The 19,236-nt window shown below is 47.0% G+C and overlaps 1 protein-coding gene across 1 annotated transcript in view; it reads right to left on the minus strand.

Moving 5' to 3' along the window:
- Nucleotides 1–19,236, minus strand: part of LOC137376683 (metabotropic glutamate receptor 1-like) — a 260,920-nt gene that overhangs the window by 91,406 nt on the left and 150,278 nt on the right. The window contains exon 3 of the mRNA XM_068045656.1: nucleotides 14,467–14,702. Coding sequence (XP_067901757.1) covers nucleotides 14,467–14,702 — 236 coding nt within the window. The remainder of the gene's footprint in view (nucleotides 1–14,466; nucleotides 14,703–19,236) is intronic.

Genomic DNA, 19,236 nt, shown 5'->3' on the forward strand with positions numbered 1-19,236 from the left:
CTCTTTTCTCAGCTTTTTATGTTCTGCTGATATCTCGTAAGTGCTTAATTAGAATCGAAATTTTTTGTGAGGTAAAGAACAGTTATGGATAGTTTGGGCTCCACAATAACAGTACCGTTAGAACAAAAAAAGGGTTATAAAATTTCACTGAACAGAGTAAAAAAACAAAAACTATTGCTAGCATTGAAAGTAAAAACAAAACCCCTACCACCTTAAGAGCTAATTACACATGGATCTTCCCTTAGGCCTTCTCCAGATGGGTGAACAGAAAGCACAGTGCGATCCCGTCATAACCAGAAGAGAAGTCATGCTGTGTTTAATTTAACTAAATATTATTTAAATAAAGCTCTTGCAAGTTTGGTGCCAGCATCCCTTGGGTTATCTGACCCATAAGCCCTTCTTCTCCCCTCCTCTCTCCATTTTGGTTAATTCCATAATATTGGGGGAGATCATTGAGTCAAATATTATATCCAAATCCAGCCCTTTGTACCTATTTACCTGTCTCCATTCAGAGATAGTATCCAAAGAAATTTCACGGCAGATCATTGAGTCTAACATTTGTATTCAAGCCCGGTCTTGTGGCCCAGAACAACAGAAGAAATAGGAGCAGGAGTAGACCATATGGCTCATCCAGCCTGCTCCGCCATTCAATACAATCATGGCTGATCTTAGGCTTCAACTCCACTTTCCAGCCCACTGCCATATCCCTTGATTCCCTGAGAGACCAAAAATCTGTCTATCCCAGCCTTAAATGTATTCACCAATACAGCATCCACAACCCCACTGGGGTAGAGAATTCCAAAGATTCACAACCTTTTGAGTGAAGTAATTTCTCCTCATCTCAGTCCTAAATGATCGGCCCCTTATCCTGAGACTGTGCCCCCGTGTTTTAGATTCCCCGACCAGCAGAAACAATCTCTCACTGTCGACCCTATTCAGCCCCTTCAGAATCTTGTTTGTTTCAATGAGATCACCTTTCATTCTTCTAAACTCCAGAGAATAAAGTCCCAATTTACTCAGCCTCTCATCCCAGGGACCAATTTAGTGAACCTTCACTGCACCACCTCCAATGCTAGTATATCTTTTCTTAAATGTGGAGACCAAAACAGCACACAGTACTCCAGATGTGGTCGCACCAAAACCCTGTGCAATTGTAGCAAGACGTCTTTATTCCTATACTCCAATCCCCTTGCAATAAAGGCCCAACCTGCCTGATCTTCTTTTCATTGTCTGTTGGTTTCAAGAAATTTCAGTGACCCACAATAGTGAATATTTTGAGGACATGTTAATGGATATAACAATAAAGAATAGTTCAGTAATTCATAAGCTTATAGAGATGAGGCAGAAACTGCTCAGAAGATCCGATGCTGTAAACAGCTGTGCAGACCCTTTCTGTCATATTCATTCTGGACTTAACATCTTACATCTATATCTTATGAAAAAGCTTACATTATTGTGCACAGTTTATGTCTTTCTTTGTGCTATTGTTTGTTCAATTTTCAAAAAATCCCCCACTTTAGTTTTGAAGCCAACTAATAACCTTGCCTGTATTTTGCTGAGTTAGAAAAAGTAATCTCTAACTGTTCAAATCTTTGGAACAGAGATAAACCAAGGGACAGACTGAGGAAGACCAATGGTGCCTTTCATCATTGTAATTTGATTTCTCCTTTAGAAAACAAATAAGTTGGATTTTGAAAGCAAGCAGGGAAACAGTTAGAAAGGGAGGGGAAAAGGAGATAAAGAGGAATTGCTTTAGGATGAAGGGAACTCTGGCCTCTCACCATCCACCCTTAAGGGAGTAATTGGGATTGGTGATTGATGGATGGTGGTTTGAAGTTGAGATGATTAACAGTGGAGCAAAGCAGAAGGGAAGATATAGGAGTTGAGCAGGTAGTTCAAAAGGAAAGATGTAGGGGTAGTGACAGTGTGAAGAATGGTAGAAAGTTGAAGAGGTAGGGAAGTGATGGGAGAAAGGGGGTTGGGGAAGTGGCAACAACAACTTTCATTAATATAGCACTTTTAATGTAGTAAAACATCCCAAGATGCTTCATAAGAGCATTATCAGACAAAAATTGATACTGAGCCACATAAGAGAGGGGGCTCTGTAAGTTGCTGAGAAATGAGAACGTTCAGATTTGCAAGGGCCCATAACATCATAACAGTCAAGCAGCTGCATGGGAATTGAGAGCATATTAATGAAAATGCATTGAGGAGGTATCTCTCTGTGAGACGGATAATAGTTCCAGAAGCAGGCAAGGACAAAATTCCTATCCAAGGTCTACTGGATCAGCCCTTTAATGACTGTGTCATTGGCCCTAAAATTTATCACAATGAGAGGGAACCAAACATGGACAACTGATGAAAATGAGTGAGGTGATTCATGTGAGAAATATCCATCAGCTGAGGCAAATTGGATATTTCAGTATTCATTTGTTCTCCTTTTTTATCCTTTCTAATAGAAAGAAGGATGGATGATTATAATGGGTAATTAATTATGAAACTGTTGGCAGTCAGAATCTGCCACAGCATATCTTCCTCAGCATATGAACAATTCAAACCGCCCCCAAAGCTCCCACTGTCTGCCACCCCCAGAATATTTCATCTAATTGGCAACCAATTGGCATGACAGTGACAATTGAGCTGCTTAATTCCCAACCCCCTTCCCCTGCACACTTTGCTGCATCAAACATACACAAATACACTAGCTCACACATACACTTTCCTCCATCTCACACTAATTTCTCTCCAGCTAACATACATACTCTCACATGCACTTCCCTCCGCCTCATAATGCCACTCTCAAACATACTGTGATCCAACACACACACACACATAAACGCCCCTCGACTTCACACATACTCTCAAACAGACACTTCCCTCCATCCAACACACAAACGGCCCTTCAGCGAACACATCCATACTCACATACACACTTCCCACCACCTCACAGGCAGAGGCAGATATTCCTCCAGCCAACACACCCACGCAGAAGCTAACCTTCACCTAACACACACATTCACAATCCCCTTGACTTCTCCCACAACCATCATCTGACCACCTCCATCCCCCCGACCATCATCAATGGCTTTCCCTGACCACCAACTGCTCCCCCACTGGACAACCACCAATCCACGCCCCTGCCCTCACCCCACAATCAGAACGCTCTGGACCCACATGGTATTCCTCTCCTCCAATTGGGACCTCCTGGATTACCATCCAACCCCCACCTCCCCAATGCCCCACCTCCCCACCCCCGGCATATCTGGACCTCTCCCTGTAATCCAGCCCCACCCTACTGAGAAACTGCCTCCCCAACTGCAATTGAGACCCTCCCCCCCACCCCACTCATGATCTCCCTCACTCCCCCCGTGCACCTACGTGCTCTCGTAGACTTCAGCCCTGTGAGGCAGGCTTCCCGCCCAAAAGGCCTTCAGCCTGTCACTGGAAGGAGCTCTGTAATTAAATTCTGCAGGACATTCGGGAAACCTGTTCTTCTGGGCTTCCTAATAGCACCCCACTAACCCCCATCCTCCCTGCATGGAACTCACTTCCAGGTTAAAATCCATGTCACAGTCTCTCAAACATACCTCCCTCACCTGACATACACACACCAACTTCACACCACCTAACAAAAGCACACCACCACATCCATATGACCCACCACAGAAAACACACTCTCACACACATCCTTCCATCTTGCACACATTCGGGCTGAACTTTCCTGGCCCATGGTGACAAGCTTGGGGGTGGGGAAAATAGGCAGGAGGCATGTTGGGATGGCTCCCTGATGCATTCCTGCCGATGGGGTGGTTTCCCGGGGGGGGGGGCAGGAATGCAGACTGGCTGCCCGCTGCACAGAGGTGGACAGCCAACTGACATAATTAAGGCCTCAATGAGGGGTAATTTTCCGATTTCGCCAGCATTTTTCTGCCAGCATAGTGACTCCCCCTTGCCAAGTGTGGAGGCCGCCGGTGTAATGGAGGCAGACTCCATGCGGCAGGCTGGAGTGCCATTGGAGCTGGAGGCTCCATCCCCCAAAGAGAGCGTCTGGGGTATCAAAGGCTGCCCCCACGGCCCCAATGATCCAAGCGGAGGGGTTTCCCCTCCAATGCAAGGGAGTTACCATCTGCTCCCGGAAATAATCATTTATTTTCACAGCTCCGAGTCTGTCTCCATTTTGAGGGCTGCCAAAGCTCTCGTGTGTCGGCCCTCTGATTGGGCTTGCAGTATTGGGATCCCATCCATTGTCTTTAATAGGACTGTCCATTAGGAGGCTGCCTCTGGGAAAATCGCGAGGTCAGTCTCGCTCCTGGCAAGTGCAGGCTTGGGACTGCCATTTGGATCCGACATCAGCGCTCCATAGCCCACAGGGACACACAGACACACAGACACACACACACACACACACACACACACACACACACACACACACACACACACACACACACACGACATTCATGGCATTCTTACAATCTCTTTACGCCCGGAGCGGTGCCAGGCCACCTTGTGATGCAGGAGAGGAACCTCTCAATTCAGTGTCATCTCCCTCTGCCTCCACTTCCTCTTCCTCTCTTACCTCCTGCTCCTCCCACAATGAGCTGTCTCCTTTCAGGCCTCACCGTCTTCAAGATCCACACATCACTGGAGGGCCATGTTATGGAGATCGCAGCAGACCACACTACAATGACAGCGATCCTTGCAGGATGGACTGGAGGGTTCCACCCGACTGGCCTAGGCACCGGAAATGTAGCTTCAGAAGTCCAATGGCTTGTTCAATGGTTGTCCCAGTGAGCAGGTGATATTGGTTACATTGCTTCTGTGCCTCTAAATGGGGCTCCTGCAGAGGGGTCAGTAGCCATCTCTTCAAGGGATTTCCCTTATCCCTAGGATACATCCACACACTTTGAAGATCAGATGCAGCTTGGACTGCTGGAGGATGAAGGAGTCATGGCAGCTGCCAGGAAAGCAAGTGCACACATGCAGGAAGCTCTGGTTGTGATCACAGACTAGCTGAACAATGAGGGAGTGGAAGCCCTTTCTGTTGATGAATCTGAATGGGCGGTCACCTTGATGGCCACATGGGTGCAATTGATGATTTCCTGCACTTGGGGAATCCAAAGATGGCGCTGAAACCCACTGCCCTCTGTCCTGCAAGGCCATGTCCGTCGTGAATTGAATGCACTGTCCAGCACTGACAAAGAGGGCATCAGTAACCTGGTGTTGCCGTTTGTGAGATGAATCACAGAAATGGAAATTTACAGCACAGAAGGAGGCCCTTCATCCCATTGTATCAAGCTGGCTGACAAGGAGCCATCCAGCCTAACTTGACCTTCTGGCTCTAAGTCTATAGCCTTGCAAGCTACAGCACTTCAAGTGCATATCCCAGTACTTTTTAAATGTTATGAGGGTTTCTGCCTCTACCACCCTTTCAGGCAGTGAGTTCCAAATCCCCATCACCCTCTGGGTGAAAACATTTCCCCTCGAATCCCATCTAAACTTCCTACCTCTTCCCCTAAATCTATGCCCCTTGGTTAGGAACCCCGCAACCAAGGGGTGGGGTGGGGTGGGGGGGGGGAACAGACCTTCCTAGCCACTCTATCTAGACCTCTCATAATTTTATACACTTCAATTAGGTCTCCTCTTAGCCTCCTCTGTTCCATAGAAAATAACCCCTGCCTATCCAATCTTTCCTCATAACTAAAATTCTCCAGTCAAGGCAACATCCTCAGAAATCTCCTCTATATCCTCTCTAGAGCAATCACGTCTTTCCTACAGTGCAGCATGCAGCTGTGGTCTAACCTGTGTTTTGTACAGTTCCAGCATAACCTCCCTGCTCCTATACTCTGTGCCTCGGCTAATACAGGGAAACATCCTGTATGCCTTCTTGACCACCTTATCTACCTGTCCAGCCACCTTCAGGGATCTGTGGACATGCACTCCAAGGTCCTTCTGTTTCTCTTTACTTCTCAATATCCTACCATTTATTGTATATTCCCTTACCTTATTAACTTTCCCCAAATGCATAACCTCACACTTCTCCTGATTGAACTCCATTTGCCACTGCTCTGCCCACCTGACCAATCCATTGATATCTTCTTGCAGTCAACAGCTTTCTTCTTCAGACTAAACCAATTTTTGTATCATCTGCAAACTTTTGAATCATACCCGTCTACATTCAGGCTCAAATCGTTGATATATACCACAAAAAGCAAGGGACATGGTACCGAGCTTTGCGGAATCTGACTGGAATTAGCATTCCAGTCACAAAAATACCCATCGATCCTTACATTTGCTTCCTGCCTCTGAGCCAATTTTGTATCCAACTTGCCATTTTGCATTGGATCCTGTGGGCTTTTATTTTCATAATCAGTCTGCCATATGGGACTTTATCAAAAGCCTTGTTAAAATCCATATAGACTACCTCAAATGCACTACCCTCATTGACCCTCCTTGTTACCTCCTCAAAAAGTTCAATCGTGTTAGTCAGACACGACCTTCCCTTAACAAATCCGTGCTGTCTTTGATTAATCCATGTCTTTCTAAATTAAGATTTATCCCGTCTCTCAGAATTTTTCCCAATAATTTTCTCACCACTGAAGGTAGGCTGACTGGCCTGTAATTATTTAGTCTCTCCCTGTCTCCCTTTTTAAACAATGGTACGACGTTAGCTATGCACCAGTCCTCTGGCACCACATCTCTAGACAGAAAGGATTGGAAAATGATGGTCAGACCCTCCGCTATTTCTTCTGTTGTTTCCCTTAACAGCCTAGGATACATTTCACTTGGGCCTGGGGTCATACGAGCATATGAATTAGGAGCAAGAGTAGGCCACTCAGCCCATTGAGCCTGTTCCGTCATTCAATAAACTCATGGCTGAACTGATTACTCCACATTCCCATCTACCCCCGATATCCTTTCACCCCCTTTCTGATCAAGAATCTATCTACCTCTGCCTTAAAAATATTCAAAGACTCCGCTTCCACTGCCTTTTGAGGAAGAGAATTCCAAAGACTCACGACCCTCTGAGAGAAAAAAATTTCTCCTCATCTCGTGTCTTAAATGGGTGACCCCTTATTTTTAAACAATGACCCCTAATTCTAGATTCTCCCACAAGGGGAAACATCCTTTCCACATCCACCCTGTCAAGACCCCTCAGGATCTTATATGTTTCAATCAAGTCGCCTCTTACTCTTCTAAATTCCAGCGGACACATGTCTAGCCTGTCCAATCTTTCCTCGTAAGACAGTCCGCTCATTCCAGGTATTAGTCTAGTCAACCTTCTCTGAACTGCCTCCAATGCATTTACATCCTTCCTTAAAAATAAGGAGACCAATACTGTACACAGTACTCCAGATGTAGTCTCACCAATGCCCTGTATAGTTGAAACATAACCTCCCTACTTTTGTATTCAATTCCTCTCATGATAAACAAAGTATTCTATTAGCTTTCCTAATTACATGCTGTACCTGCATACTAACCTTTTGCAATTCATGCAGTAGGACATTCAGATCTCTCTGCATCTCATAGAGTCATAGAGTTATACAACACAGAAACAGGCTGTTCAGCCCATCGTGTCTGTGCCGGCCATCAAGCACCTAACTATTCTAATCCCATTTTCCATCTCAGAGCTCTGCAATCGCTCACCATTTAGATAATATGCTTTTTTTTATTCTTCCTGCCAAAGTGGACAATTTCACACTTTCCCACATTATACTCCATTTGCCAGGTGTTTGCCCAGTCACTTAACCTATCTAGATCCCTTTGTTGCCTCCTTATGTCCTCTTCACAGGTTACTTTCCTACCTATCTTTGTGTTATCAGCAAACTTAGCAACCATACCTTTGGTCCCTTCATCTAAGTCATTTATATAAATTGTAAAAGGTTGAGGCCCCAGTTGATCCCTGTGGCACATCACTCGTTACATCTTGCCAACCATTTCACACTCCTCCTGATTGTAATGTCTGTATCGCCCCTCACTTTTTTTTCTGTGCCACCAAGATCCGCAGCTGATACTTGGAAAGAGCAGGAAGCGAAGAAGTTCAAGACCACAGTGACTTTGATGGCTACTGGCAGGGCATGTTGAGCAGTACTGTGAGGTGCGAGGTCTTTGGTGATAAGGACACAGCTTTCCTGTGGCACTGGGTCTCAGTTATCTCCAGGTAGCTCCATCTTCATGAGTAGATCCTGTGGTGAGGGTATGGCCTCCGTGTCCTTCCTGCCCTTCTTTCCTCTCCTGTGCCCTCCTGCAGCTTGGGGTTCTGCCAGTCGTATGGAGGGTGTTGCTCCTCATTGCCACTGGGCCCAAAATTTGACAGTTGTGCCCCCATTGCCAGCTGCAGCCTTCCTTTTGGACAGGTGGCCACCCTGTTGTGATTGGCAGCTTTGCCCCTCTGCTCTTCTGCCCCCATGATGCCAGAGGGTGATGGTCCCATTCAATGTCTGAGTGTTGAGTGCTTGCTCTCCCCGCCACCTGCTCAGCGCCAAGGGCTCCTCCTTTTCAAATGCCAAGTCCCCCTTTGCCCGCTTACCCTCTTATGGAGCTGGGGTAATTCCCTGGGGTAGTCCTGACTGGCTCCCCATTCTGTACCTGCCTGCCTTCAACTGGTCAGCAAGGAATAGCATATGCAACCCATGCATCCCTTCACAATTTCAATGTCCATCTCTAACAAGCTCTTAACAAGCTGGTTAACTAGTTTAATTGGCCTCAATTGGGAGGCAGATGGGATCACCATTCTGCCCACCCTGGTGAACAATGCCGGCGCCAGGAATGGCATCTCAAAATTGACACGCCAGCTGCCACTGGTATTTTCAGACGCCCCCTCCCCTGCCTGCATTCCCGACCTTGGCACTGGGGCCCAAAAATTCAGCCCATTGTCTCATGCACCAACTTTGATCCACTTAACACATGTACGTACTCACACACACTTCTCTCCAACTCTCACACTCTCAGAAACACTGTTTCCTTCACCTAACACATGCAGACGCTTACACGTCCCTCACACACTAATTAACACTGGCACTTCTCTCCTACACACACACATACATGGTGTTGATCTTAATTTCAACTGCAACTTAAAGGGATACTCACCACTTAAAGGGATACTCATCATTTCATTATCATTGCTGCTGGAGCTGTGAAGAAGACCTCTGAAACATCAGGAGGCTTTATGGATCACTTTATCAAGGATTCGCCAACAGTCAAGCAACATTTATTCTGGAATTTCTCTAAGGATATCATCTAAAGAGAGTCAGTGCTGTGCTACTCCACTTTCTAGCAGTCACCAGGACAAAGGGAGTGCTTGGTCATCGGCATCTTACTAGGAGTCCCCTCAGTCTGGCTGAGGAACAGGAGGACATGAGGACAGGCAGAGCAGCACCAGCTGCTACAGGAGAGAGTAACAGGAGAGTGAGGAGCGCTGCGTTGAAGAAGAGACTGTTGCCCACCTCCTTCTGGAAAGTACATTTGCAAAGAAGGTCTGGAATGAGATGCAGTGGTTTTTGTCGAGGTTCATCCCGAGCAGCTCCGTGATACAAGACTCTGTGCTCTGCAGGCTGTTCCCCGGGACGGACACGGAGATAAACATCAACTGCTGCTGGAGGACCATCAACTCGGTGAAGGACATACTTTGGTCTGCCCGAAACACGCTGGTCTTCCAGAGCAAAAAACTGTCCACGACCGAGTGTTGCAGACTGGCACATTCCAAGGTCCAGGACTACATGCTGAGGGACGCACTAAAGCTTGGGGCAGCCGCCACAAAGGCTCAATGGGGAAGGGTCACTGTGTAAGGTCCTCCCGCCGTAGTGAACCGAGGGTCTGTAACCCGTGTAAAACCCTGCGGACTGTATGTTTAACATGAAATATATATTGTAAATATAACCTGTAATTGTAAGTGTGAGGCATCTCAGAGTGCCACATACTATACTGAAAGAAATTGAACTGTATTTCACTTTATGTAATGTCAAATTTGAACTATTGTGCAATGTACTTTTACATATTTTATGAATAAAGAGTATTTTCGGAAAATCATTTTTTTTAAAAAGAGAGCAAGGAGGATGAGGTGCCATCCTTCCCCTCTGTGGGTATAAAATATCCCTGCTCCTCCTCTGGACCTTCTCCATGAGAGTCTTCAGTGTCATATCCGAGAACGTGAGCCATCCTGCAACCTGTCGCTGTGTGCCAACCAGTACACTCCATACCTCCACCCACATCTAATGCTCCATGGAAACTGTGACTAATGAGCACTAGAGTGCTAAACCTGCAGGTTTCTGGTGTAGTGTTTCCATCCAAATTCGAATTATGGTAATCAGCAATTAGGACCAAAAGTGTGTGCTAAATCCTGACTTTGCAATAGGTCAGTCTTATTAGCACTGCACCTTTTGGCCAAAATAACCCCAGCACACTCTCAAACACGCATTTATCTATTCCCAACAAACACACACTCTCCATTGCACCTTACACACACTTTCAGACACACATCGCGGGTCCCGGTGGCTGCACCAGATGAGTGTGGCTGGATGATGGTGATCACGGCGGCCGGCCCATTTGAATGCAGGAGGCGTGGAGCCCCTCCCATTGGAGGACGGACGAGACACCGATGCCGTCGTCGGCTGAGACGAATGCAGGTGCTGGCACCATATTTAAAGTGCTGCCAGCCCTGCTTGAACTGTTGCTTCACTTAGTGAGTTTGCTGCTGCTTTGCCTTTGTGCTGCTGACTGGAGTCCCTGTGCTTTATGGGACACTTTATCAAGGATTCACCAACACTCAACATTTATTCTGCAATTCCTTTAAGGACATTGTCTAAAGAGAGTAAGTGCTGTGCTATTCCACCTTCTCCCCCAGCTGAAGTCCCTGTGCTGCTGACTCCCCCTGGCTGGAGACCCTGTGCTGCTGACCAGAACGTCATAATGCTGGAAGCTGACTGGGAGCTAACAGGGGCCATGTCAGGCGGAAGACACCGAGTGGCCCCACGGTTCAGCGATGCTTCCCTGCAGAATCTCCTCCAGGCTGTAAGGGAAAGGCGGGTGTTCCCCTTCACAAAGGATGGCATGAAGACACCCTCCTGCCTGACCAAGCAAGTTTGGACGGAGGTCGCAGAGGAGGTCAGCAGCTGTGGGGTCACCCTCCAAAACTGGGTCCAGTGCCGCAAGAGGGTCAATGACCTCCTTCACTCCACCAAGGTGAGTCCTCCATACCCATCTCATCTTGAGGCTTACATGTGGCCATGCGGGAGGGTGCACGACATGGTCAGGAAGTGGTTACAAAGTGGGTAGCAAGGGGCTGAGGCAACAGCAGACCATGTGACATGCATGGCTGCATCTCCAAGACAGTCGGCCTTCTCTCCTTGCTCGTCCCCTGCACGTTCCTTGAGAGCGGACATGAGGAGGAGGCATTCAGCAGCTCCCATTAGGGGCCAAAGGGCTGTCACCAGAACAAGCATCTTGCTGGTCTCCGAGGGAAGACTAACAGTATCCCCCTTTCTGCTCATAGGACAAAACAGCCCACAGCACTAGGGAAAGGGTGAAAACTGGAGGTGGGATCCTGGACATCCGAGAACTGATCCCGGCAGAGGAGGAAGCCCTGGAACTAGCGGATTCCCAGGGTGGCTGTTCCATAGCAGATGGAGAGACTGGAGTGTCCACCCAAAAGAGTGAGGAGCCATTGTGTTGAGTGTCCACCACCGCCCTTCCAGAGAGCCACATCACGCATGGTTGGCATGGGCAGATCCATGCAGCAGAAGCCCTACATGTTTGTGTTTTCTCATGCAGGTTGTGGCACCGCAGAAGGAAGATCATCTGCTGGCACCGCTGGAGGCCCGTCGCCCTCTGAGGACAAGGAGGAAGAATCCTCGGGGCCGTGCCCCTGCACCCTCCACCAACGCAGATACTCTCACATTGGTGGGTATGCGTTCAGCTTTAGATGCACAAGCAGGTGAGAGCACCATGCATGCATCTGAGCAATTGACAAAGGCTGTGACGGGCGAGGCCAGTGACAGTTGGAGGACTGTGGGAGGCCTGGCACATGCTGAGCCCCAGGCTGATGATGAGCCTCTGGTGTTGGCAGCACTGAACATGCAGGAGTTGCAGAGAGAGGTAAGGGAACATTTGGCAGAAATGCCAGAGGCCATGTGCAGTCATGCACAGACTATGGAGGAGTCCATCCATATCATGAGTGTTGCCATGTCTCAGGCGTGTAAGCACATGGCTTCCTCCATTGAGAGGTTGTTGACCCTCATGCTGAGCCAGTTCCCAGAGATGCACGTAGACCTGCACACCATCATCTTGGCCATGAGCTCAATGCAGCAGTGGCAAGGCGAGAGGGGGATGAGGCGCCTGGAGTCTTCTCCAGGTCCTCATCCTTCTATGGTCAGCAGGGAGGTTCAAATGAGTCTAGAAAGGGAAGGAGGAGAGGCTGACCGCCACATCTGTGGGCTCGCCTCAGGCCACTCTAAGTGTGGACACCAGCTCCTCAGCTCTTCCGCCAGTGACCCCAGCTCCAGTAGCTGTGATGACTGACGAGGCTCCTGCATCTGTGCAGGAACCCTTAAGCCGGTTGGGGCCTTCCAGGTCTCAGGCAGCCAGATGATGCCCGCTAAAGTCATCTTAGGCCACAGGGCAGCACATTTAGCAGCCTGACTTCACTTCAGCTATGAGCACAGGGGGAGCACTTCATAGAAGGTCACGGAATCGCGTGAAGAAGAGCATCTAGATGCACTTGGGGTTTCACAGGTGTGTGCAACATGGTCTTGTTATTGGATATTGTGAACGTTTAAATAAATAGAGGTCATTTACATTACTGAGAATCTGTCATGCTTTCCCTGCTGCCCTGTCAGATGCCAACTTCACCCTTGCTCCCTCAACGGGCTGCCAGTGCAGGGGCAGGTCACGTATGGTCACCTTCTCAGCTCTGTGCATAGGCCTTGCGAGCCTGGACACAAGGCACGGGAATGCGATAGGAAAGAGGTGACTGGCAACATATAGTGAAGCGAGTATTTATTGAGTTCACTTGGAACGGGCATCATGGTGGCAGGAACCGGGAATGTATGAGATTGTCCCGAGCCTCCCTAGTACATTTTTCAATGGCCCTTGCCTCCGGTACAAGGGCTTCATCATTCCACGCTGCCTGCTGATGAGGAGTGGCGATCAATCATTTTCTCTGGATGTAAGGCTAGATTGTGCAGAGTACAGCAGGCTACCACGATACACAAGACCCTCACTGGGGTATACTGCAGGGCTCCACCAGATCGATCGAGGCAATGGAATCTCATCTTCCTAATGGCCTGCTCGATGGTTACTCTGGTGGAGCTGTGGCAGGTGTTGTACTTCTCCTCCACTGCAGTGGGAGGGTTCCTCACAGACGTCAGTAGCCATGTCTTCAATGGATAATCAATGGATAACTCATTGTCATGGTCAGTAACATACCTCAACATACTGCTTGGAAATTGTTACACTTTACAACAACAGACCCACAACCCATAATGTTTGACTGTTTTGGCCTCTCCCAGTTGGAGAAGACTGAATAGAACTCTGAGAGCACAGCAGGTGCTGGGTTTAGTAAGTAACAAGTAAGTAACAATCAATATCGCTGTGTTAAATTAGTGAGATGGCAGTAAACTACATTTGTGGAATGCGAACCATGCCATAGTTCTGGGTTCCAACATCTCAGCGCCAAGATTCCATGAGAAATATCAACGCAATCCAGTTGAAATCGGCCAAACTAGCGCAAAAGATGAGGGAATTTTAAACATAATGAGTTACAGCCAAAACCACTCACGTTCATGTTTTCCACAATCTTACATACTGGCTCAAGATTCAATTTGCCCGAATCAAGCCCCACCCACAAACAAAGAATGAGATTTTGTCAATTGTGCTGGTTTGTGGAAGGCACTTCAAATTGCACTCATTTTCTTAGGCACAAGTCGGCATGTTTGAAAAGATATTCCACTTCAAAAAAGAGCTAATTTGCGAAGAAACATTCTATTCTATTACATTCTATTATTTGGCCGACTGTGCTGGTTCATTGGAGATTTTATGTTTGTGATTATGCAAATGCATTTCAGCAGAAACTTGGATTGTAACCAAACTAGCCCAATCTCAAGCCCATTTCGGGTGCAATTTCCTGATTGCAGCAAAACCGGAAACTCTACCCCCCCACCACGTTTTATTGTTTGGGCTCTTTTATTTTTGGAGGACAGCTGCAATCAAAGTACAGAACCCAAGACACAGAACAGAGGAATTATTTGTCACTATTTTAATCCATTAGACTTAATGGGTGGAAAATAGCTGGCTGGGAGCCCGGAATTTCGCAATGCGTATTCCTGTGCTCGCAGACATTGAGATTTTGACCCAAACATTCCCACCCAGCCATGTTGTTTAATTTGTGTTGCACTTTTTTTTGTGACTTTGAATTCTGAGGAGTAGATTATATACCATGTGGTGTTGACAGGCAGGTGCGAATCGTTCATTTACCTGTGCAGAGTCGTTGAAAGCCTCTGTTCTCATGAGGGTGCCCCTCCAAACGGCACTGGAAGCGGTGCTGCCAGAATTCAGGGAACCATGGATTTCGGGTGTTGGTGTCCAGTTTTAGCTTCAGGTAATAGTCGTCGAACCAGGTGACCTCGGCAGACTGCAGCTTGATCGTGATCCCTCCTACCGCCTCTTGCTCGTAAGCTTCAATCACTTCCTCGCGGTCCGCCCAACCGTCACTACAACAGGAGAAAGTGATGACTGTAACCACAACTTGTGAGAACAAAACTGGGAGAGCTATAAATATAAGATAGTCACTAATAAATTCAGTAGGGAATTCAGGAGGAATTTCTTTACCCAGAGAGTGGTGAGAATGTGGAACTCACTAGCACAAGGAAGAGTTGAGGTGATAATACAGATTTAAGGTGATTTGCTGAAGAACCACAGGTGACCCAAGGAAATACTTCCTTATGCAAGGAGTGGTTAGGATTGGAATCCACCGCCTGATCGGGCAGTGGATACAGATTCAATAGTAACTTTCAAAGGGGAATTGTATAAATACTTGAAGAAGAAAAAAATATAGCAATATGAGGAAAGAGCAGGGAGTGGGACTAATTGGATTGCTGTTCGCAAGAGCTGACACAGACTTGATGGGCTGAATGGCCTCCTCCAGTGCTGTACGACCATTATTCTATGAATAGCATAGATGAATTTAAGGGATTGTTAGTTAAGTACGTGAGGGGGAAAGGGATAGAAGGATATGATGATATGATTAAATGAAGGTGTGTAGGAAGAGGCGCGTGTGGAGCATGAACACCAGCATAGACCAGCTGGGCTGAATGGCCTGTCTTCAAAGTTTTAGAAGAAATGGGGCAGACTACTAGACCAACAATTTGCATTTATAAGGCACCTATAATGTAGCAAAATGTCCAAAGTCGTTTTACAGGAGCATAAACAGACAAAAATTGGCCCCGGGCCGGATGAAACATTAGGGCAGGTGACAAGGTATTGCAGAGATTAGGCGCTAGACAGATGAATGTATGGTCGCCAATGTGGGGTGAAGGAAGTAAAGAACAACCAGCCCATGATTTATTTGCTGAATTCAATTGCTACAATTTTCCATGAGGGCCTGTGTAGCTCAGTCAGAAGAGCATCAGTCTTTTAAGTGAGGCAGAGATCTGATAATCCAAGGATCAAGCTCCTGTTCAGGAGTTAATCTGTGGAACAGCTGGCTACATCTGCGTTTTTGAAATCTGGAACTCTGCCCCACCTACAAAAAAAAATTGTGGATGCTGGGCCAATAAAAGTGTTCAACCCTGAGTTTGATAAATGGTAGGTAAGGATATCAAGGGATATGAGTTAAGGCATGTAAATGGGGGACAATGTACAAATCAGCTATGATCTGATTGAATGGTGAATCAGGCCCAAGTGGCTGAATGGCCATCTCCTGTCCCTATGTTGGGATTTGAGCTTACTGCTCTGGGCTCTGAGTCCAATACCAGAACCATTCTACTAACTCTGTGCATCAAACAGCTTAGTATCAGTCACTGTACCACGAGACTATTGTAAGGAGGTTGCTCTGCATCTTTTTAAATGGCTCTCTTCTTTTCATGTGTGTGTTTTGCAAGAAATTTCAGCGGACTCAATTTCAATCTTTTTGCGCCAATTGCTTGACCAGCATTGGTCCCCTTAAAAGACCCACTGCATGCAGAGCCAAGTGGATCAACCTTTGCCTGCTGCCTACCAGTCTCCAAGGGGGCTACTTTGGGTTGTGAGCAAGCTCGTTTCTTGTGCAGAGCAGGGCCAGTTTTTGCCTGTGCCAGTGCTTGGCAGGGGCCAGGGCTGTTATTTTTGAGGTGTCGGTTAATGCTGACCCGCTATTTTTTGTAACGGGAGAAAAGCCTTGCGGGATGGGTAAAGTACAAGCAGCTCTAGTGCAATTTGCTGTTTACCTGTGTGATTGAGAAGTGAGACCGGTCACTGTTAACACGTTTGAGTAAGCTAGAATATTCTGCATGAAAACCAACACTTGCAAGAAACCCAAACCTATTTATATCACAACCAGCATAGCAAGCTTTAACACCAACAGAATTTGCACGCAATGCACGATAATCAATATTGAATTTGATACAATGCCTAAGCCACTTACCATGTTGGAGTGTCTCACACAGAACCATTAGTATTTACAGCCACATGTCACCCAAAGCAACCACAATCATTGACAGCTAAAATTGACAGACTAAACATAAACAGATCCACTTCACACTTTAAACCTGATTTACTCAAACTCAATATGTTGTGTTTCACACGATGACTGTGACCTCCCTTGCAACTTGGTAACACCAGGGTCTTTAGCCTCTTTGCATGAGATTATTGTTGTCCAGCCTTCACTCCAACTCGTCATTCTTTTCCATTCAAATTTCTCAACAAATGCAGAAATATGTGTGCGTGAAAATGGGTTGATTCGTAAGAGTCAGCCGTGGCTCAGTTGGTAGCATTCTCCCCTCTGGGTCAGTTACTTGTGGGTTCAAGTCCCAATCCAGAGACTTGAGCACATAATTTAGGCATATAATCTCAAGAACAGTACTGAGGGAGAATTGTACTGTCTTGTGAATTAGACATTATACCAAGGCCCCGTCAACTTTCCCAGGTGGATGTGAAAGATTCCATAGCATTAGTTCAAAGAAGTTCTCCCCTGATGTCCTGATCAATATTTCCTCAACCAAAATTGTTTTGAATCCCACATGGTGAGTCGCCTCCCTGATGCCAGGGTAAAGGACACCACTGAGAAGTGGGGAGGAAACAGCCAGAAGACACAGTTCATGTGGGAATCAATGACATAGGACGGAAAAGGGGTTGAAGCCCTGCAGGTTGAAGAGCAGGTCCTCAAAGGTAGTAATCTCAGTATTAATCACAGTGTCTTGCGCTAGGGAGCATAGGAATAGTAGGATGATAGGTTAACGTGTCGCTGGACAAATGGTGCAGGAGGGAGGGTCTCAGATTCCTGAGGCAATTGAGAGCAGTTTTGGGGCAGGAGGGACCTGTGCAAGGTAGACAGCTTGCACCTCAATACAGCTGAGACCAATGTCCATGCGGGCAAGTTAACTAGTGCTGGGTCTGGGCGGGTTTAAACTAATTTGGCTGGGGGTGGGCACCAGGAGAAACATTTCTTTACACAAAGGGTGTTAGAAGTGTGAAATTCTACCTTACAAAAAGACGCAGGGCTGAATTTTACCAGCTCCTCGGTGTCGTGGATCATGGTGGGGAGGCCGTAAAACACTTGCGGGAGCAGGCCGTCACGACCCACATGCCGAGTAAATATTAGCGGCGGTGGCAAGGCTTTGCGTGGGCCCCTCCCCCACTTGGCGGTGGGGCCTTCATTAAAATATCGAAATGAGGTTAATTAAAATGCAGATGAACTTCCCGCCGCCGCCGGCTGTCCCATGCCGATTTTTCAGCAACCGGCCGCAACTCGCGTGCCTTTGGAACTCCGTAAGGAGTTCTGAGGCGAGACACTGGGGGGGGGGGGGGGGGAGGAGTCAAATTATCAGGGTGAGGGGAGAAAGTGGGAAAAACAATCATCATTGGCCGTTGGGAAGGTGAAAGAGGTTGAAGGGCTAATGTGGTGAGGTTGTGGGTGGGGGGAAAAGTTCGTGCTGGGACAAAAATAAATTCCAAACACATCAGAAAATAAAAACACCATTGTGGAGTTGGGAAAGGGCCTCCATGTTTTAATTTTTTATTTGAAATAAAAATTTTGTTACGGCGCTTTAAACATTTAAATTTACCTGGAGGGCTCGAAGCCCTTTAAAAATGGTGCCGGGGCCTGCGCGGCGGCGCCAGACGCCATTCCTGGGGACGCGGCAGCTGCCCCCTCTACATCGTCAGGGGCAGCCACTCTGCCCCCTCCATTTAAATGAGCCCCCGCGCGTAATATCGCGGGGGCTGTGCGGCGTCACTTCCATGTCGGAGGTCGCTGATTTCACAGCGCGCCCATAAAATTCAGCCCGTAGATGCTAACTCAATTAATAAATTTGTATCAGAGATTGAGAAGCTTTTACTAGCCAAGGATATTAAGAGATATGGAGCAAGGCAGGTGGGTTGAGTTAGGATGCAGATTCGCCGTGATTTCATTGAATTAGAGAGGAGAAACAAGGTGCAGAGAGGACTGGGAGAGACAAACAGCATTCGAATAAAGAGCAGCTCAGAAATGGGAGGGATCAGACAGGGGACAAATGTGAGGCAGTCCAAGATAGGTTTGGAGTGTATGTGTGTAAATACTCATAGCATGTAAATAAGGTTGGTGAACTGTAGGCGCAGATCGCCACATGGGACTATGATATAGAGGCAATAACAGAGACCTGGTTCAAAGAAAGGAACTTAAAACTCCTGGCTACCAGATATTCAGGAAAGATAAGGGAAAAAAAGGGAGGGATCAGGTGGCAGTGTTGACTGAAGAAACTGTATTAGTAATGGAGAGGGATGATGTAACTGAGGTGTCAAAGACAGAATCTATTTGGTTAGAATTAATAGAATCGCTATTACACTACTGGGTGTATACTAAGGCTACCAAATTATGGGATGGAGCCAGAGGAGCAAATTTGCAGGCAAATTACAGAAAGATTCAAGAACTACAGAGTAGCAATATTGGGAGATTTCAATTATCCTAATAGAGACCAGGATAGCAACAGTGTAAAGGGCAAAGAGAGGAGAAATTCCAGAAATGTGTACAAGAGAACTCTCTTGATCAATGTGTTTCCAGCCCAATGAGGA

This window comes from Heterodontus francisci, chromosome 13 (genome assembly GCF_036365525.1).
Source record: "Heterodontus francisci isolate sHetFra1 chromosome 13, sHetFra1.hap1, whole genome shotgun sequence".
In the NCBI taxonomy this organism is placed as follows: Eukaryota; Metazoa; Chordata; class Chondrichthyes; order Heterodontiformes; family Heterodontidae; genus Heterodontus; species Heterodontus francisci.